The sequence below is a fragment of the Dromaius novaehollandiae genome, chromosome 16, assembly GCF_036370855.1.
Source record: "Dromaius novaehollandiae isolate bDroNov1 chromosome 16, bDroNov1.hap1, whole genome shotgun sequence".
Lineage (NCBI taxonomy): Eukaryota > Metazoa > Chordata > Aves > Casuariiformes > Dromaiidae > Dromaius > Dromaius novaehollandiae.
This window is the reverse complement of record NC_088113.1, coordinates 17,598,842-17,621,438: the sequence shown is the minus strand read 5'-3', so window position 1 is coordinate 17,621,438 and position 22,597 is coordinate 17,598,842. Positions and strand designations below refer to the sequence as shown.

Genomic DNA, 22,597 nt, shown 5'->3' with positions numbered 1-22,597 from the left:
CTTGCACAGTGGCAAAGCCAACACCATGGGAACAACTGTTCTCTAAAGCAGCAAACAGACCCCTATTTCTCTCTAAAGCTTTCTCTCAGAACCTAATTTCACAGCTTGATCAGTTACTGTGCTGGAATTCTTTGCTTTCTTATTTAAATAGCAGAAAAATGAATATATTAACAAGTAACACTCATAAAATTCACCGGACAACACAATGGAAAAAATTACACTGCATGAAGAACTAGGTTACAGAAGTTACATCACCATTTGAATCAGATGTAATATGCATCGACTCCGAGAGCCTGTATATCGAATTAAAGAAATCATTTAATTTTAAAGTAATATTTAATTCAATGCATCCCTCAGTGCATGTAACTGCTAAATGAAATGCACTGCATGCTCTACAAACACATCATCACCTTGTAAATGAAATACCCACGATATTAAAACTGATATAACATTTATTAAAGCTATTATGCAGAGAACAAGATTGGATACTTGAACTGCTGAGCGCAAGCACTAGGTCTGGTTTCTCCGATGTGCACGGACTAAGCAGCTTGCGGTTCTGCAACAATGAACGGAGGAGTCTTTTCTAAAGGTGAGAGTTCACTCCAGCTGGAAAGCAGTCGGCCTCTCCTTCCCCGCGACATGTACGGCAATGTGCTGGGATACGGGCGTGAAGCTGTGCAAGTGCGGAGGTGCAGCCAGGAAGCATCGGTGCCCCTGCGCAGGGCACCAAGGTGTCGGGTTTGTTCCACATGAGGTCACTGTGAGAGCACGTTAAGTCCTCCGCAAAGCTGCAGTACTTGGTTTGATATTGTTTCCTTCCTCTGGACTAACAGTAAAGATTCGTAGTACTATGTCCTAGGATCAGAATGTGACCTGTTTGCATGGGAAGGCAGACGGGCGCAGCTCGAGGCCGCCCTGCTCCCCCCTTGCAGAGCGCGCTGGCTGGCTCGGCTCGCGCTCTATGTTCGAGACATTGGAAAGTTTTTAATCCAGGCGCTTTCACCATCTTCTCCTTTTTAAACCAAATGTTGTACGGCTAATTAATCTGTAGGGGATAGGTCTGACTTATTTAAAAGCACAGTTCTGTTGTGTGTGTTTGGAGCATATATTTAAAGGAAAATCTCAGAATTTCACTTAATTCGAGCCTGTGACATTTTTAGCTTCGCACAAAGGATGTCTCTGCAGAATGCAGTTCAGCCAAGTTACACGTTATAAAACCCTTCTACTTGTCATTGCCTTCGAGCCTCTTCAAAATGAATTCTGGTTTGGACATAGGAACATAAAATGCTCTTGTTTCCTAATGAAGCACTTTGAAATGCACTGTAGGAGAAGCTTGATTTTACCCTTCTGCAGACCCAGACAAGAGATCTTGCCTTTAAATGCTCTATCCTGAAAGGCGAATCCAGACAAACCACACAGAGCCCAGGCTGCCAGAAAGGGAAATACAAACTCTCTTCCCCATTCCTTGCAACAAATCTCAGTCCAGAACAGAAGGAAATGAAACACACATTCAGCAAAAAGGTATTAAAAAATAAATACAAATATCCACTGATATTAGTCTCCAATCACATCAGAGCGGAAACAGCACCTTGACAAAAAAGAAAAAAACCTCTCAAACACCTAAACATACCCCACGCTGCCAGCCCAACATCTTCCAGCAAGCAAAATCACAGATGTCCATACGCACCTAGATGAATCTTATCACCGCAACCCCAGTGCAACCTCTGATTTCAGAATGAAGGTATCATATGCTGTGCTTCACTTATGAGTGTCAACACCCAGAAAAAGCTAGTTAAAAAGATGCATCATGGTCACTCTTAAAACCAAGGCAAACCTTGGCATAAACTGGGTAGGGACTTGATGAGGCTAAACAGTTTGGAGAGATTCCCCACGGGGACTTGCACCAGTTTCCCTGCCCAGCTGGCACTGGCTGACATGGAAACGTGCACGTCCTCTGCTCAAGCCTGCTTGTCGTGCAGCTCGTGCCTGGAAAATCCCTGCGCGAGTGCCGGAGCTGCCGCCCTGGCATGCTCTCTCCCACTCCACCACCTCGAGTACTCCGGCTTGGAACTGCCAACGTTTCACGCTTGTTGATGCCAACTCCACATCAGCCTTATGCAAACCCACAGGGCACCAGTCCCCCGGCACCGGCGTGCTCCTGCAACACCTCCGCTTCACCAGGCAGGACAGACGTACAGATGTAATTTCTAACTCCCAGCTACCTTCACTTGTAATCAAATGACTGTTCCATATTTCCAAGTAAAACTGAGCAGCTGAATTAAAATATCTCATTTGAGAACAAAAGTTAAATTTAAACACTGCATGCATAAAAGTATTAGATTTCTTGACTTTCAAATACCTAAGCATTGGGAAATCACATTGTAGAAAATGTGCATCAGCTGTCTTTTTCTATAGCATCACTATTAACTGCTCAATTTCATGAGTCGCATAAAGTGACATGAAATGCTGGAGACTTTCTGGTCAGACAACATCTCTAGTCCGATAAAGAGAACATTATGACATTTCACAGAGCAGCACACTGATAAAAGCTCTCCCACACTTCATTATGTAAACAGGTATAGCTGCTAATTAATGAATTAAAGTGGAGAAAGAAACTGTTGGCAAGAACGGAAACTTGGCCCAAGATCTCCCCCGAGCAATGCTCAGTCAAGTGAACGAAGCCCTATTAGCGCCCGCTGGCAGGTGCAGTCCGAGCAGCCTGCAAAGGAAGCAGATATGGTGCAAAATTCACATTTTTTCTCTGTTTCTCAGTTACCGAGCAATTTAAAAATAATTTTGCTTTACCACCACACACCCGATATTGTAACATCTGCACAGCAGCACTGCACATCAGGCATGCAAACACGGAGTCACGGGTCAGACAGCACCTCTCCACCGAGGGCACGTACCCATGTGATGCTATCTTCTCATAACCTCCTGCCATCCAAGCATGGCAACGTGCTCCAAACACGGTGAAGCCACGAATGCAGCAAGCTGTTCAAGTGCAGCTTGGCTGCAGATAAACCTGAAGGAAATTAAAGCGGGTGTTTGGATTCTGGCAGAGTCTTCGCTGTTTCTGCACATAAGGCAGCAGGACAAAGTTGTGACACGTAGGGCAATCTTCATGCAGGCGGAGAAAATACAAGTTTCTACACAAGTGCTAAACGGCTGTTAGCTGAGTATGAAAACTTTAATCATTCTGCTTAGAATATAGCAAATTACTCTCTCTTAATCAAACAAAGGTGGTCTAGTTTTGTATGTGATAATATTCCTGATTAGTTTAGAGACGTTATTTTACATAACAGAAGAATTTCAGAAGCGAACTCTGTTTTCAGTGGAACCAACTGAAGCTCCACCATCAACACCAAAAGGGCCCCAGTTAGCCCAGCAATGGACTTCAGAAAAGTTACAGGCATTATACTCTCATCAAGAGGAAAAGTGGTTAAATTAGCACTACAAAAAGTTTGAAACCCCTACGCCAAATGGATTTGAGAAATAGCAACTTAACTAGTATTTCAGGAGTACAGCCTAGATTTATTCTAAAGTAAAGAAAGTGGACTTCTTGTTGATCTACAGAAAATTAAGGAAAAACAAAACAAAACCTACATAAAAATAACAATCTTAATGATTCAGTTAAAATATTGGAGGCCACTGGGCCTCCAGGTCTTTTATAAAAAGTGTAATAGTGATGAGGATGGTATGGAAAGTGAACACCCCCAAAATAAGTTTCCATTTGGCTTAATTTTCTTTTTAAAACTAGATTTGATAGAGATTTCCCATCAGCTCTACCTAAAAGTTTCCCATCGGCAACATCTTAGCAACTCAAGAGCAAATACAAGAAAGGTAAGGCAGCAGGGGATTTGACTGCGGGGTTTGGGAGTCAGGGTTCAGTTCTCAAATATACCCTGCATTTCCTTTCTGACTTTTCCCATATCATTTAGCCTCTCTCAGCATCAGTAGTGCTTGTGCCTGCAATTCAGCTGTGAATTTAAGTCTGAGACATGCACGACTAATACGTGAGAACAAAAGACAGGTAGCTAAAACACTGTATTCAGCCACAATTCAATCTGCAAGTGAAAACTGGAGCCCTAGAGAGGCTGGACCTCAACCTTGTTGGAGAATTTACTGCTTAATTTCTCTTAATTCTTCGTTTTATGTTTTACCAGGTGTCAGCCATAATTCAGCTGCAATTGGTTTTGTGTACTTGTATTCTGAATATGCCATGCACCGTTTACTACTCAAGAGCAGTAACAGCTACTTGGATTTATATAACATCTTAGCATATCCAGCGCTTCAAAGAGCTTAACAAAAGGAGATAACTCACCAGGACGGCAAGCCAACCTATCCATTACAAAATAAATAAATCAGTTTTAACTTCAGACTTCAAAAGGCAAATGGTAGCTGCCCCACTAAAATCTCTGTAGGCAAGGGCTTCCACCGAGCACGAGCTGAGCGGCCAACAGAGCAGCATCCCCAGGTGACGCATCACGGTCCTTGCCCAGCGTAGATTAATGAACAGCAGGGATGGAAATGCTAATAATTAAGAAAAGGTTAAAATGTTCACACTGTGTGAGAACGGTGCATAAAGGGATACAACTGCTAAAAATCACCACAGCAATGCAGAATTATTTCAGAAACTAAATTCCAACTGGGAATATATTAAGATCAAGAAGAAAGGACTCCTCAGAGTAGAAAACCAATGCAGAACAGCTAGTAAAAAGCAGTCAGCTCTGTGGCAGGGAGGCAATATATATGTTGTAAACTAAAGCTTTATTCTGAAACAAAAGCCATCTGAAAAACAAGTTCAAGAGAACATCCAGAAATTACTGTCTGAAAATTATTTTAAAAATCAGTATTTTTCCATATCAACTGTTTGTGTCCAAAGCAGTGTTTGCCCCTTACTCTCCTAACATAGCTCTAATTCAGACTAAGAAACTTAGGGCCAAATTTTCAAGGCACACACTTAGTACAACTAGCTACTCAAGCATCACAGATAAACACCCAAGTGACCAACTCTACATCCGTCTAACTAGTTACTTGCCCGTTCACTGACCATGCTTCCCAACTCATCATGCAGCCTTCGTGCAAAGTTTCACACTCACATTTTCACACGAGCTTGCATGCAAAGATTTCAGAATTTGGTCTCAGTCGTCCTTATTTTTTCTAATCAACACAAAAAGGTATATATTAGCTGCATGTTAATACACACAAGGAAACCAAAGCGTAAGGGCATAGAAACAAGGGAGGTTTCTCCTGTGGCGGTCAGGACAGAATAGAAACAGCTTGCGCATGAGTTAAGAGTAGCCCGATCCCTGCCCTTACCAGGGATGAACTTGCCAAGGTCTCTCCCGGCTGCAGGACATGCCCAAGGCAGGGTTCATGGAGCCACAGCGGCCCACAGACATGGGGCCCAGCAGCAACTTCCTCTGCCAACAGCTACAGAAGCCAGTTCTTCCTGCCACCCCACATCGTGGCAGAGTAGCATCCCTTCGTCCACCGAACAGACCTTCTTCCTTCCTCGGGGTTAGCACAGGGCCAAGGTCTTAATGAATATGTGATAAATACTCCTTCACACGCCCAGGGTCAGGAGACCTTCCGTTGGCTTCAAGGACAAGCACTTCAAGAGCAACAGCAATAGCCCCGGGCTCATCTTTCTTTAGCCGGCACCTGATCACAGCTGACACACAACCTCTCCTCAAGGGTCTCTGCTCTGGACAGGGAATCGCTTTTGGTCCGTTTTAAAGTACATTTGAAAACAGAGAGAAGATAAAATTACCTAATACCAATGTCCCCCAAGCTGCAAGGTCAAAGTTTCAACTTCGATCTCTCTCAGCGGGTCAAGACTTTTAGCTACAGGCATGACAATAAAAGTTACACATCTTCAGACAGCCCGTGCCGTTCACCCACCTCCAGAGGCTCCTGCCAGCTTCTCGGGGCCCCGGCCCAGGCGGACGAGTCCCCAGCCCTCGGCTCTCCCGGCCTGCCCGACCCTCCCGCGCTTGCCTGTGGCCACGTGCCAACACGGCCCCATCGCTCCCCATTCACCGTTTCTCACTGTCGCCACTCTCCAGATACATGATTTACACAAATGACGGTATCATATCCTTCATAGTTCATAACATGTTTAAAAAACATGTTTTGCTATATGTACAGAATTCACTATAAATTAATCTTCAACACACTAAGAGAGATCACGAGCTCCAAATCACATCAGACTTCCCATCTCCTCCTAGATCAGCCACTAGTATCTGTGACCTTGGGAAAAGTCCATCTGAACCTCATTTCACCTGTACGTTGAATTGGAATAATAATGTGCCGTACGCTCCTTTGGAATCTCTTTGTGAAAGAGTTATTATATAAAGAAGAGTAAGACTAAATTGTAAATAGGAAACTATAGGGCTCCCTCTACTAATAGCACCTCTAGCGGGTTTTAAAGGTTCTCTGAAATTCTGAATGAAAAGGTGCTATGAGAATACAGAATATTATTAAAGTCTCATCAATTATGCACGATATGGGTACTTGCAAGCAAAATTTTCAGTGTTACCTAAACCTGATGGGGAATCAATGCATAAACTGTACTGCACATCTATACCACAGATGTCAAAAGAGTAAGTAAATACAAGACAGCTTACTTTAATAAAGTGATGTGAAAGACATTTTTGTCCACATTACTTCATCTTCCAGAATTCTGCAAAAATCTTCACTTTCTGCTATGCATGAAATGCTTTTGGTGAGACAACGTCAGGAAGGAACTTCCATCACTAGTAGAAAAGTAGCATAAGGAACAGTGATGTTCCTTCTTTGAACAAGTACATTGGGATTTTATTATTATCCTTTGCTGACTGTTACATTTTCATATACTTGTCTGAGATTACATGCTTAACCCAGAATTTTATTTTTATATACACACACAGTAAATTTCCACTTTCACAGCAATTATTATTTGCAAACCACTAGTCTTGAACACGGAAAACCGGCATATAAGGAATTTTCCTTAAAGCTGATATTAGCATTATATCAGAGAACACCTAAAAAGAAAGCCTGGCCTTTAGATTATGGATAGCTTCCACCTGTCCAAGGGATTCGGTTAGCAACTGGCTGCCTAATCACCACAAATTCATTCTCCCTTTGCTTGCTGCAATTATGCTATTGAAACCTGCAGGTCTGGGTTTTTTCTTCCCTTACTCTAAACAGAATTCATTTTTAATGTCTACTGCAGAAGGCCAATAGGATGCAAAAACCCCAAACATTTCACTACTCATGCACTCTTTTTCATAATATCACATCAAATTGCTGAAGTAGTACCATATGGCGCTTGAGCACCAAGCCAGAACAAGTTGTTCAGCTTGTCATAATCTCAAAAGCTGCATGAAACTTAAATAATTTCTCTATGAAGTGGAAGATCTTTGGGTTTAATATAACTCATCAGAAAGGGCTTCTGCATTTTCCTCCTATTATTTCCCATGTTTTCTCTGATTCACATTCCATTTTCCAGTGCTAGCTATCAGTATAAGTGGATACAACTAAAGGGCTGAAAGGCTCTAAAAGCATCCTGTCCACACTTTCTTCTTGATCATTCATCATCAAATTGAATGGATAAACATCTTTCTCAATCAAACAGATATATAATTATAAATAAAAGCACAGCTAGAAAGTCTGAATGCAAAAATTAATGAAATCTCCCACACTTTGATTCAGCTCTTAAAGCAACACACTCAGCTGTAAAACGTCCACACTTCCACCCACACTGACCCAGAAGGCAACACAGCAACCTTTAAAACATATCGTAGTGGTGACATGTAACTGGTGCTTCAGTCCAAGGAGAAAAGACTGTGGGCATTCTCACGGCTGCGTCACAGATTACACTGTATTCACATTTGCAATTCTGGGAGTCACTGTAAGTACGCTTTTTTTTTTTTTTTAATATTTCTTACTTTAATGACTGAGAAGAAAGATTTGGGATGCAATAGGAGTGAAAACTGAAGGTGCAAGAACTAGGTATGGCAGAGACTTAAGCTGACCTCCCAGTTTCTCAAGGGCAGTATCGATACTACCCCACTCCTGGATGGAGACAACCCAGGCACACCGAACAGTAAAAATTAAAATGTGAAGGCAGAAGTAGATAAGAAGATGAAACGGAGGGACAGGAGACAGGCCTAAGGGGAGCACGGGGAATGCCAGGAGATACGGAAGAGACGAGGCAGGTATTCAGGCTACAGCATTGCTCTGGAGGGGAGAAAACAGCATTGCACAATACCGCAAAGGGAACAAGTATTTTAGCAGCTATCTACTTAAAAAGTTGAAGAACACAAAAGACGACACCAAATCAAGCACAATTTCCTGGACTTTCTTAGCACGTGTTTTCAAGCCTGGTTCACGCATCCAATAAGACCCATCCAGAAATCCCGTGCAAGGACCAGTGCTGAGGGCCACAGGCCGGCTGGCACAGGCAGTACGGAGGACACTGTTATACAGCCATTTGCTTAAAAATAAAACAGAATAGGGACATGTCTCCCTGAGCTAGCAAGTATTGGGGGTTTCCAGAAAAAACATCTGTAATGGCTACAAATGTGATTATTCATTTTTCTCTTAGCTATATGGAGAAAAAGCAACTTGTCACCAGCACGAAGGGAAAAGCACCTGGTGGCATGGGGGAAAGACAGGACTTGCTAAATCTGTGGCTTCACAGAAGAGAAGGAACAGCTCTTTAAAAAAGCAAGACACGCAGAGAAAAATCTAGGATAAGTAAGTAAAAGGGATCAGTCCTCCTCAGTGCTGGGGCGCTGGGAAACCCAGCGTGAAACCAGCCGGAATCGGCCCCCCTGGAAAGCTGGGACCCAGCAACGCCCTGGCCGTCCCCGTCCCTGCGAGCGCAACAGCTCCAGGCCGAGGTTCACGTGCCCTCTGCACGTTCCCACGCTGCTGCGCTCTTTCTTTTAAGGGCCTTTACCTTTAAAAATCTGAAACGGGATAAAAAGTCAAGGAGCAGTCCCAGATCCTTTCTTTATCCTAAGGGCCTGTCTCCCGACACAGAAGAAAAGAAGAAATGGAAAATGATCCTAAGCTCCACAGATCCGCACTTTAAAGGCATATGGGCATAAGGCAGGATTTGCTAAGGTGCTCCGGTGTCTCATTCCCATCGGCCCATCAGGAATCCGAATCAATCCGGATTAATTCCTGGCTCTGCCTGATCCCCCCCGTGCACTGGTACAGAAACGCAGCTCCCGTCGCTGCAGCGCTCCCGATGCACAGCAATGCAGCGGGTACTGCAAACCTGCAAGGCACCGCAGTGCTCCGCGGCGGGTCACCGGGCGAGGCAGGCAAGGGGTGCGACTGCAGGTGGGCAGGCAGGGTCCATGTGCCAACCCGCAGGCAGCCGCGAGCCCCGCGAAGGGCCAGGCTTCCCGTGCGACGGGAGCAAAGGGAAAGCATGAAAGGGCTACGCAAAGCCTGCAGCAGACGGGGACTCGCGAGCAGCTCCGCGTGCAATCCCAGCATGTGCAACCTTCCTCCCTTTTTAGCTGCCTGGCCCCAGCATCACTTATCTGTGGCTTTTAATAAAAACAGTATCTCCAAGAATTAAGCCCTTTTTTTTTTTTTTTTTGGATAATCTGGACAGGGTATAAAGAAGAAATCAGAATAACATGTTTGATATAGGCTGCTTTGACATGCCTGGGTGTAGATCTATTGGCACAGCCTCAAGCCAGCATTAAGAGCAGGCCACAGGAATAGAGTTGGCCTCAACGGCTCGCTTACCCCAGCCCTACCGGCATCAGGCACTCAGGCAGCACGACATCTCAGATTATCTTAAATGACGTGTTCAAAGGGCCTTCTCCCAGACAAGAAAAGGAGAAATGAAAAAGCTGTTGCTTGCAATTAGCAGCTCCCTTTGATGAATCTCTTCCAACGCTCCCACCTTTGTGGGACCGCTTTGCTTCTCGAGAAGCGGTTTTGATGTAGCCGGCGCAGGAAGAGCTTCAGAACCGGGTGACAATAGAGAAGAGGAGGAATTGCAGGCGAGAGCACCATTAACCTGCACCAACCTCCATTAACTCCTTGAGTGCCTGATGCGTAATCACACCGAAGACTGCTGCAAAGGGAAACGAAGGGTTTCCTTACGTTAAGACCATACCATTCAGCATTTATTCTGCTCTCTCCACAATATACACACTCTGTGCTCTGTACTTATGAATACCCTCTATCCAATTAATACCCCATTAAGCTGCATGCCTGCAGTGACTTTATCCTCAGACCACTGTATGGTAGCTTTTAACTCCATAATACCCTGGCATTATTACAATATTAGACTATAAGGGATTGATCCAAAGCTCACCGAGGTTAATGAGGGCTCATTAAATTTTGAATTAGGCCCTATCTGCTCAGCAAACATAAAGTGAAGGGAAACAGTACTTGTCAGTTAAAATGGCAGAGGCATAGTAAACTTTAAGCTGAAATATTGAATGCTGGTCATGACAAAGCAAGGCAATAATGGGGAGCATATGTGGAAAGCAGCTGCAGAAAAGAATTATGATTATATTACACCGCATATCAAGCCGGAGAGACTTGTTCCTATATAAACAGATAGCGCTTGGTCTGACTCTGATACGATTTTATCATCACATGCTTAGGCATGACATAATATTGACATTATGGCTTTCCTTTAGATTTTGGTCTTGAATTCCATTTGGAGAGTAAGATACTAGAGACCTGAAATCAGTATGACTACTTCCCTAATTACTGATTAATCAAGAGCTCAGGTTGCTTACACAAAGCGTCGTGTGGAGAAGGAGGAAGTCTCATTAGGAACAAGAGGTTAAAAAAAAACCGAGGGGGACATTTTAACAACTGGATGGAGAGAGAAAGAGAAGAAAACAGTTGATTTCCTGATAGCATGTTATACCTGAATGTTAAATTTTGTATTCATGTCTAATTAAAAAATTATAAGAAATTGTTTTAAAACTTGCAGATACTGTGAGTTGTGATTTGAAAGGAATAATGGAAAGTTCTTTTTCTTTTAATGACTTCAGAAATACATGTATGTTGTGTCATTCTGTCCCTTAGGTGCTCAAAAGACACAGCAGCTGTTTCATAAATTTTGAATTGCCTCTTCCTTTAGCATACAGAAGTCTGCACCATAAACATAGCACTGTCTGAAAAATATTCGGTAAACCTAGACAGTTGTTGGAAATGCTTCCTCCGATATTTAAATTCCTCTCTTAACAGGAGTTTCCCTGCAAAAACAGATGCTAACGAATAGTGTTTTTGCCATCAAGCTGAATGCGAATGCTTTGGTGCAGTATTTTTTTTTCATGGAGACATTAGAGCGTGTATTCCCCATCACTGAAAGAAAACTGCCACCTTGCTTCTCCATTCTTTGCTTTCAAATAATAAATAACTGCTATAATCTTCCATAAAAGATTTATGTTCTGATGATGTCTGATTCTCCTACTCTAATTTTTTTGTGTTAGATGCAGTTGAATGCTATTTACTGGTAAGTAAATTGTGTCATCATTTTACTGCAAACCAGACCATTGAAAATGTAAGATGGCCAAACATTTATTTTTGTTTTCCAACAAACAGAAGTCCCTTAGGAGGGCTATGGATTAACCAACAACTCTTTTTAGTGCGGACCCTTCATCTTCATTTCTTTCCCTCACTCTCGTAATAAACTCTCCTCAATGATGTTACATTAGAAATAACTCTGAACAGCTCTCAGCGCGTTTGGATATTCTCCCTTTTAGCTGCTCCACTTTCACTGCTGACTTGGGCATGGAGCCGACCAGCCCCACGTGCAGGATTCGTCCCAGTCCCGCAGCAACCGGGGCACCCCGGTGAACCGAAGCTTTCCCTCGAAGCTGCCCAACGAGAGCTTCGTTAGCAGAACGAGGCTGCTAGCAGGGCACGTTAGCAGCTGCATCTACATCGCTGGGGCAGAGATTTGGCCTCACGTCCAGTCATTTCACCGGGCAGCGTGTGGCTTTCCTCTCCGAGACAGAAACGACGAGCCCGCACGGCATTTCCTCCTCCTGAAACCACCCACTTTCTGCCAAAATAAAATTAGCATCTTTGCTTAAATAAATATTGCCGCTCACAGCGCCTCGAAGCACCAATCAAACAAATAAATCAACTGCAAAACAGCCTGAAAGGGCTACAAAACCCAAGTACAGATGCAAATACATCTTCAGGCCATTTCATGTTTTGATTAAAATGAGTGGAGATCATGAGCGAAAAGAAGTGGGGAAGCTGAACTGTCCCGGCGATGCCTACCAGCACGACTGCATTTGAAGGTCTGTGACTATTTCTGCTCCAAGTAGTGACACTCCTTGCTCTCCAAGCCCCGTCTCCGGCCACGCGGAGGTGCGGAGCAGGGCCAGCACCTCCCCGACCGCCTCTGCCCGGGGCAGGCCTCCGCCTCGGAGCCTCCTGAGAAAAGGTTCCTCCACGCAGAGGAATGGAAGTAAAACACGAAATGCAGGAAAAGCCACAGGTATGGCCAAGGAGGCATAGTGCTGACTGTCTGGTCTTCATCCAGCAATGCACTATCCATGTCCTTGGTTTTCAGTCACTAAACAGACTCAGAAGAGCCATTGGAACTACTTAAAGGCTCAAATTTAGGCACGTGCTTAAAATCTCTGCTGAATGAGGGCCAAATGTTCAGTACCATCTGCAGACACCCAAACCGCCTCGGGCAAAATGTTTCCCTTAATATTATCCAAGGTTTAGTTTGTTTGTTTGTAAGCTGTCTAACTGTTCGGATAGGGAAAAAGCATCCTTTAATTTAAGAAAATTAGCAACAAATACAAATGCTAATAAAAATATGATAAGAGCTCTGGGAAAGAATAAATTGGAAAGAAACAAGGTCTTTAATGAAACTGTGGCAAATTGCTACACAACCACTCTTTGCCGCCCCATCATCCAACCACGGCTTACACTTCTCAGTCAGCCTGCAATAGAGACAGCTGAGAAAGGATTTAGATGGTGACACCTTTATCACTGAAAATCTCAGCAGTTATAAATAAAACAATTAACTGCAGCAGTGAAAGCTTAAAATTAGCCCAAGAGTAAATTCTCTAAAATCTTAAAAGCTGACATCTGAAATTCCAGGGTGCTGAATTTAATTCTTTAGCAGAGCAGACAAGAAAGAACATATGCAATAGTATGGGGGGGAAGGGGGAAGGGTGGATGGGTTTTTTGTTTCCTATGTTATTCCAGCCTAATACAGTGAATTTCAGCAACAGCCTAGCTGTCAAGGTTACATGTGCACCACGATTCCACAAATCCAAACTCACTCCCACACAGGTCCACCATCTCTTCAGGACTCCAGCTCACCCAGGAAGCCAAGCCCCACAGAAACCTATCACTAATAGGGGTGATGAGTGTTAAATGATGAATTATTCCAACAAAGAGGCAGATTGCAAGGTCTTTGTCTCTGCTTATGCATTAGCTTTTTTTCATTATTATTATTATTTTCGGGTGGGAAAGTCATGAGCAAACCCAAATCTTAAGACTTACCAAATTAACCCACTGTTTTTGTGTACCCTGTCTTTACAGATTTTCAATAGCTCTCATGAGCAGCGTGCATTAGCTCTGACTATGCCTTCCCGTCTTTGCCTCCACACATAATGACAGCCATACTGAGCGACCATTACACTCATCTCACTTTCGGTAGAGGATGGGGATGTAATGATATGTTGCAATATGTGCAATGGGCTATTGCAGCTAAACACCCTTTGGAGTGATTGATGAACTCTCTGCAGTATGCCTCACACGGCAGTTCAAGGCGAGGGGTGCTTCTCCGTCTGTGCTTCCTGCTTTTCCTGTTCCCAAGGTGAACTCAGCCCAGCAGGGAAGAGGGAAGGGCTGGACGGGGTGGTGGTGCAGGAATCAACCGAGAGCGGCAAAGGAAAGGAGCTGCTGCTCAGCCGCTGCATCAGGACGGACGAGCACCTTAGACTCCCCGGGAAAACCACCCTGCACACTGACACACAGGTTTAGTTTTAAACAAGCAGCGACTGGCGGTATGGACACAAATACCTGTTGATACATCCCGCTCTTCAGCATTATGTGGATTCTGAACGACTGCCAAACAGTTTAAAACACTGCATTACATAAGGTCGGACCAAAGGTCTCCCAGCCCAGTACCCGCTGTATTTGACTGACCGTACCCCAAACTTTCACTGTCCTTCATTCTTTGGAGCTTCTCTGTTATTCACACCTGCAAAACAGGTACCCACCTGTTGCTCCTGCTTTCCAGGAACGTATATTAGCACAAATCTGAGTAGGATTTGTACCAGCATTAGGCAAACACCCACGTACATGGAAACAAGTTTTGAGACACAAAGTGCCAAACACAAACACGGAACCTGTGACCACGGTTCCTGGACCCTGACCTGACTTTAACCCACACTACAGACAATCAAACAAAAAAGAAACATCCTGAGATTCTGCGTGAACCTGAAGCAAGCCAGAAATATTATCAATGAATTTGGAGACTTCTGAAATTTCATGCCGGGACTTACTGATCTGAACAGCAGCAGAGCTGCATTGCTGCCAATGGCTTCCGGATATCTCAGTTGTTATGTTCTATGGGAAATTAAAAATTGGCCCTTTTTCATGCAACTGGGAATCTGATGGAAATTTATCACTTCCCTACCACATGGCATTTTAGGAGTTAGTGTTTTTTTCATGCATGTTTGTTACTATTTCCAAAGCATTTTAGAAAATGGCAACATCTCAAAGGCAGGAATTTAAGCTGAACTGGGCAGTGAGAGTCCCTGATCTCAGTCTGCAAAGCGTCAGTCTCCTTAAAGCCCGGATGTGACTTACGGAGGTTCTACCTGAGCAGAGGCGAGGCCAGGCAGAATGAAATTCTTCAGCCATACATTGCCAAATTCAGAATGACAAGCCACCAAATTCCCCCTCTATCAGGATTTGAAGACATAAATAAGTCAGACTCTTGCATTTTTTTCTGCTAGAAGATTGTATTATTCCATTCTGCAATTATGGAAAAATGCAGAGCACAGGCGAAGATTTAGTGTCTGAGCTTTCGCTGCAAGACTTATGTCAGTAGAAAGGCATTTGTGCTCTTGGGAATCAAAGTGAGAGTCACCCATTTGTGGCAGGTGTTTTAAGCACTCAGCCTAACAATCTACCCACGCATGGCACTACAGCAATTCAACGACTAAATTAAATCTCTGAATATTAAATTAATGATGGAAATCTAAAATATTAATATATTCTAATTGAATATTCTCCGATAAATTATCTAGGCATTCTCAGCAATTTGATTTTACTTTCATTTCTTAAGGAACTTTCAGCTGCATAAATACTGCTATTAAAGCAATTCAAAAAGGGAACATTTTCTGCTCAGACAAGAGAACTCTAAACACAAAGAATCTAAAAATTTCTTTCATATGATTGATTAAATCATAGAGCCCAAGACAGCTGAATCATTAAATGACTGCTTTCCTTCAGTCCCTCTGGCTTTAGCAAGGACAATATAAATTCCCCATGGGTCTGAATACAAGGAAATACAATATGTATAATTACAGTATAGGCTTGAATGCTGTTGTAAGAGAATTTCAAATGGAGCATTTATGCTGTAGCTGCACTTTTCAATCCATAGCGCTGTGTGTGTGTGTGCAGGCGAAGCCCACAAAACACTGGGCATCTGCTTTTTTTGACCTAGATTCCCAAGTGGCGTATGCTGGTGCGGCCCCACCAGCTCTGGCAGAGATGCATGAATTTACATCAGGATCTGGCCTGCTGTTTTTGTGAAATGATAGGAGGGTTAAAAATGACGCCTGGTCTTTGCGCTTCCAGGGAGAATGCAAACAAAGGAGCGCGCTGTAGTACGGCAGCTTTACGAATGCTGTGGTATACATTTAGGAACCTACTTTAAACTGTCTTTTTATAAGAAACTCCAGATGGACGTGCCACGAGAGTGGCGAAGCATCCTATCGCTGCTCTTTCTCCACGCGCTCAACGCGTGGTGCGTCCTGCCCTGGCACCAACACACGCAGCGCGGCTCCGTGCCACAGCTGAGACTGCGGCAACATCTGCCCGGGCTTAATAAAACCTTTTCCTGTTAATCTTTTTCTGTTTGGACTTCAGGCTGGTTTGTGTCATGAAATCGGAGCCAAGGGCCGAGGGCTGTTGGACTCCACCATCCTTTCAACAGCTTTCAGAGAAAGGCTGCAGCTCCGCAGAGCGAGCCGGCTGGCTGCTGCTGCTGCAGAAACGGTCCCATCTCCTCGCCACCCTCTCAGCCCGCTCCTTCACACCCCTCCGGCGACCACCACCGAGACTGAAGTGCACAGCTTTCAGCTGGCGAGGCTCACGGGGTACCGAGGGCGAAATGTGCTCAGAGCTGGGACTACCCTTCTCTTTTTTGTGGTTAGTAAGGCAAAATAAACACCTGTTCACACAAAGAACGAGGAAGATCGAGGCCTATTTGTAATCAAGGCTGTCCGCGTCTCTCTCAGGAAAAGGAAGGTCTGAGGTCCTTTGGGAAGCACTTGCAAGGCCTTTTCTCAACAAACCTTCTCTTACCCACCGACAGATGCCATCTGTCTTGCAGCTGAGAGTTAACGGATGCTGAACTGCCAATTTCACAGCCGTAAGCACCATGGTTGATCCGGGACGCGCGAGGGATTTCATACGGTAAAACTATCTGAAACAGTGCAAAGGTGCACGCTGCAATCTCTCTGAGGAGCAAAGGAAAGGGCAACGCTAAGGGCTGACTGTCCAGGCTGTGGGGCGTTCTCAGCGCGGGATACCTGATGTGTACCTCAAACACGGCGATTTCAGACTTTTGGAGAACCATCTCACTACAGGTATTTCCGGAGCTAAAATGGGCTATACCACACAAACAGGCTGTAGAGCTCTTGAGTGTGCTATCAACTTTTTTTGTATTAAATACCCAATTTTGCTGCACAGCTTAGCGTGTGCTACCCACACCCACGAGCCCACCTCCGGGCTGCTAGCGTGCTCACGAGAGCCCCGTGCCTCCTCGACGCGCGCTGTGCCACGCCGAGCCCCGCCGGCCAACGGCAGCTCCCCTGCAAAGCAACAAAAGAGTCTCCAGGTTTGTTATATTCCACCAACTTTCCTAACTACTTCAAGACTTTCTGATTAAATTTACATAAAACGCATCCTTCCTTCTTATTCCCTGCTATACACATCAGATTATTTCTAGTATTCTTGCATCTGAGATTACTAGCGTTCAGATACCAGAGAGCATGCTGTGTCTCTAGCATGCAATCAAGGCAGTTTGTAAGGGCGCTGAGACCCTGTTCTCGGTCATCCCCAATGGATTTTCTTGCCAGAGCAATGAGAATGAACACTGAGTTGTTTACCGGAAGAGATCTTATGGGTAAAATCCACATTTTAAAATTATGGTCAGTGCAGATAAAGCTAGAGATGGTCAGATCTTCAGAGCTCTGGAAGGTACCTGGAGGTAAAGTTGGAAGTATGGAGCATTCATATAGATGAGCAGGGTTGCAGGGGTTGAGGGAACAGCCTTGTTATACAACCTTGCCATGACCAACGGCCATCCCAAACAGGGCCATTTAGCTTTTAAATGAATGAATTTTATAGAGCCTAGTGCAATGGTCAAGACTTCAGCCCAAAAATTGACTCAACAGTCCCATTAGAAGATGCTATTATATGTGGATCCAAACTTAAGACACTTTTTGAAGTTCAAAAGAGAATTAAATACAGGATTAGCTAATAGATAATTAGATAATAGATAATTAAGAATTAGCTACACCTGTAGCTAAAGAGGATGAGTCAGAAAGGAAAATGTAGGGTACTCTGCAAACGAAGCAACTATTTAGTGCATTATCTTAGTTGATCAGTGTGGCTGTATGAGTCATTTGCTTGGGGAGGGAGGGGGATTTCATTTTGTTTTTGTATTTTTAATAGGCATTTTTATGGACCTCATAGCTATAATATGAGAGTACCTGACAATTAGTAATGAAATTATCCTCACTACAGTGAAATATTTCACAGCATGTAAAATATTGTTCCTAATACAAAGGTGGAAGTGAAGCACAAAGAAATTAAAACCAAGATATTCATAAATGTTTGCAAAATAAATATGCAGATATCAATAAAATTTGATAACTGATTTTTCAGCTGACTGACAAACCCAACAATTGCAAAACATTTTTAATACCAATGAAAAATTATTTTTAGCTTCTATATGTAATGTTTATTTACACCATCTGAGCAATTGGTCCATTATTTGCATTTATAAGTAAAATTCTTCAGCAGCCTGAGCTAACCAGAAACTTCTATCATTATTTTTTACATATTATTTTTATTAAACACATTTTCTAGTTAGTATGGTTGATGCATACAAACAGACATGGATGTTCCTTTGGGGGAAAAAAAACCCCCTGTAATTAACAGACAGGTTTTTTTGGGCAGGGATAATGTTGTGACTTTTTCCTTTTTTTTTCTTTCTAACTTTTTCATTTAATGTATTTTATCGGAATGAAATGCTTTAATGAGTAGAGAATGATAGTTGATCCCAGCTGAACCAGACAGGGATGCATTTCGAGGTATGTGGCTCCCATCAAGCTGTATTCACTTTTGCTATGATTTAAACTTCATTCAGGCACAGCCTTGCTAAAAATACTGACAAGTAACTAATCAACTTCCATAAAATGGAATTTTTACTTCACAATAGGAAGCAAGGGTAGGAGGGAACCCGAAAGATTTGCCTATGCATTTTAAATTAGTCTGACCTATAAAAACGCAAACAGCAAGTGGTACTATGAAAATGTACTTCTGGTAGGGCTTTTCGGTTCTTTAAAATTCGTATTTTTCATGCCACCCCCTTCTCTCCTTGGATGTAACCAGAACCAAAGATATTATAATGGAGGGACTGGTTTTCATTAGTTATACCTATCAAGGGTAAGCTCAAGCGGGGCTCTTGGGACCAAAAGTAAGTTCAGCATCTAGGAACTAATGTTAGCTTTGAACGCTTTATAAAAACAAGCAGAGAAAACTGTGACAGACTTCTTTCCATACAAATGGGATCTATGCTGCAACTTCACATGAGCACTTCTTGCTCCAGTTTGCAAGCAGATGGACATGAAAATATTCAGTGCCCGATGAGCAAGAGCATGAGAAATCAGATCAAACCTGCTACCTAGCTCTCGGAGACAGCAGAATGCCCCGCGGCAATCTGGAGATTATGTGGGTAGAAATAATCAGATAGTGCTGGTCTTCGGAAACGTCGATTTGTCCTATCCCGGATAATTAAAGAGCAGAGTCTACCAGGGAAAGCTGCAGCTCCTGCTAGGACTCACCCACGCTCCATATTCAAGGCCGGCAAATGGGCCAGGTGCTGCAGGTGAGCAAAAATACCTAACCCAAACCTGAAACACCAAAGGTTCTCATGCTTAGCCAAGCTGCACTATTTGTACAAAAGCTATGATCTTCCTGGTCATTATGATACTTTCCATACGTCAGGAGAAAAAGAAAGCAGTCCTTTGTAAACCATTTCTCTCTTTCCTACCTCATTTTTTTGTTTCATTTTCAGTATTTCCTGCAGCATCTATATTTTAAAACCACCATGCAATAAATTTCTGTGACAATCTGGGAGCTCTGTGTTTCCATCAGCTAGGTCACCTTTCCAAGGCTATCGGTAGTTTAAGTAATGAATATATCAGTTCTTCTGTACCTATAGAAAACTTAACATTTGCCATTTTCATTGACACAAGACTTTCGCATGCCTGGGGCTTTCTGTTTCATCTCCAGATTGTAGGGAGAAAAAGTGCCAGAGAGATTTCAGTCCTTATAAACCAAAAAATTTCTCATGGTAAGGTGTTGTCAGATTGTCCTCTCACTTCCAGTCAAAGCTCAAAAGAAATCAGCAGGGAGCGGGACAGGGTACAAGCTCATTTTGCAAGTACCATGCTTATTCTTCTCAGGAATTCAGGAATTAACCAAAATTATTAATCTGATTTATGAAAGTATTTTTGAGATACCAGGTTCTTCTCCTCTTAACACATTTCCTTCGACGAAGCTGAGAAGGCCAACACGCTAATGGTTTATACCATACCCAGCACTGCTGAACACACAAAAACTCCTCGGCTTCCCTCCCTTTTATTCTAGAACAGACACAAAAACATTTGAGGTTTAGCTCCTGGTACTGTTTCACTCCTTGCTGTACTTCCCTAATTTGCACAAAGAAACGACACCGACAGCTCAAGAGAACGCAGCAGTACTCGGTGAATTGGGAACATGCACCTTCAGTCATTACATGAGTCATTGCAAAGGTCACCTCAACTTCGGCAGGACTCAGCAAGGCTCTTTTTTCCTCCTAGGTATTGGCTGTGCAGAAGAAAATCAGCTAATCAGTGTGAAACAGGTAACGATGGCAATTTGTTTTAATCCAGGCATTGTTTCAAGATGATGACGCGAACTTCCCGAGGAGGCACGCCAATTACACACCGCAGCTTCGCAAAATAAGTTCTTAAATTTTATAATTGTCCCCATTTTCTTCCAAAGGAAGACTTTAAAAAGTCTGCCAGGCAGTTCTCTTTTCACAGCTAATTTTTCTACTGCTCCAAAAACTGAGATCAGTACCCATAAAAGGAAGAGAAACACGTATTTGTATTTTGCTAACAACACAGCGGCTGCAATAGTCTATTGACCAGTGTCGATATGTCAATGTCTGGTAATGTCCTTTTTTTCTCTTCTTTCTCTTTCTCTCTCACCCAATAATCATTACAAAAACACCGCGCGGGCACGCTCGATCTCAGCGATTGCCCTTGCGAAGAAACGCGCTAGCAACCCGCCCGGGACGAAGGCTCCATCTGCGGCGACGGCAGCCGGCCAGCCTCCCCGGCGGCCACCGCGCAGCTGTGCCGTGCCGCACCGTGCCGTGCCGTGCCGCGCGGGGAAGGACGCGCCGCCCCCTCGGCGCTGGGTGTCACCCGGCCCGGCGTCGCACCTGCAGGCGTTGGCTGGAGGAGCGCGCGGGCACGGTGCCACCCTGGCAGCCACGCCGGCGTCTCTCGGGGGCTGGCTGGAAGGAGGCGATTAGGCTGCTCTGCGGCTGGGGGAGGCAGAGCTTGGACAATTCGCTTTAGGAGAGAAGTGCTTCCGCAGCAGGCAAAAGGCAACTTTTCTCATGCAGAACCTATGCTTCAAGCCGTATTTTCCATGCTACGAGCTTCGCCCGCACCTACTGCTCCACCAGACCTCTTGCAGGACTACCATTATTACTATTTTTTTTCCAACTCACCCGAACGAGCTGCTGTGGAAAGGGTCCTCTTGAGTTTTCCGGCACGTTGATGGGGGGGATGACCCAGTCCCTCTTCTGCCGGCGGAGGCCGTTGGCGTTCTGGTGCTGGCGCCACGGCAAGAGGGTGTCGCTCTGCTGCTGGGCGCCCTCCCCAGGCACGCTCTTCCTTCCTTTTTGCTGTTTGGGAAACACGAAAGCAAAACCAGTTAGCTTCTCCATCACTTCTTAGGACTTCTCCAACGGCAGTGCTTCCCTGCGCGCAAACGGTCACATGTAGCTGTGAAAATTATTGTTATTAGCCTGATGTATTTCCGCATCACAAAGGCACAATGTGTTTTATTGGCAACCCTGCTACCACTTCATTTTCACAACTATACGGAGCTGTCACTCTCAAATCAAGATGCCTCCCAGAATATATCGTCTTCATTACACCAGCTGCAGGGAGCTTTAGCGGCACGTTGGGGTAAAGAAGTTTCTGCAAATCTCTAATAAATGCAACCTACCAGAATACAAAAAAAGAAGACAGTTCCTTTACAGTCTGTGTTGTGGGTTCAGTGCGAAGGAAGTTCACGCTGTGAAGCTGGGTACGAAGCTACCCTGCCCACTGGCATTAACAGGGTTACAGCATCCTCCCGTCTGTGCTGCTGCAGACGGATCCTGCCAAAGCCAACAAACCGGGACCAGAGGCAGCTCCGCTGCTGCAAAGGTGAATTAGTTCAACTTTTTAATGCTTCATGAGGAATGACCTTTTTAAAGAGCTGGGTTTTGAATACCAATCTCACATATATCTGCCCAGTCATGTAGCCTGGGAAGTGCAATGTATCTCAGTCAGTAAATAATTTTCTTTTTCATTATTGGGTGCTTTTAAGTCATTCTTTATAATTTTCTTTTTAATTACTGATTTTGCCCATGGCAAACATTGACGTTGGTCACATTAAAATGCTACTGCAAAAAATGGAAATGATGGAACATTTTTTTGGATTTAAAGACGCTGGTTCATCATCAGAAAACTTCCACCTTAGAGAATGATGAATCAACGAAATGTAGATTTAGGAAGGCTCTTAAGAGGTTATCTGCTCTGAGCAGGGGAATACTCTGCAGCCTTCCAGGCACGACTTTTCAAAAGTCCACCCCAAAGATAACTAGTGAAGACAAGCTTGGTGAAAGCAGCTTAAATTCACCATATGGTGACTTGCACTTCCACTAGAAAATGTTTAAACTTTCCTAAGTTGGCAAGATTGGAAGGCACCTTCTCTCCATTTGAGGTTAACATCCAGTAGGAATATTATTTCCACACTGTTAGGGTTTTCAGCCATTCTCACAGATCCCACCACC

The 22,597-nt window shown here is 43.9% G+C and overlaps 1 protein-coding gene across 1 annotated transcript in view; it reads right to left on the bottom strand.

Moving 5' to 3' along the window:
* CDH4 (cadherin 4) overlaps positions 1 to 22,597 on the bottom strand; it is a 460,217-nt gene that overhangs the window by 141,900 nt on the left and 295,720 nt on the right. The window contains exon 4 of the mRNA XM_064521589.1: positions 21,263 to 21,439. Coding sequence (XP_064377659.1) covers positions 21,263 to 21,439 — 177 coding nt within the window. The remainder of the gene's footprint in view (positions 1 to 21,262; positions 21,440 to 22,597) is intronic.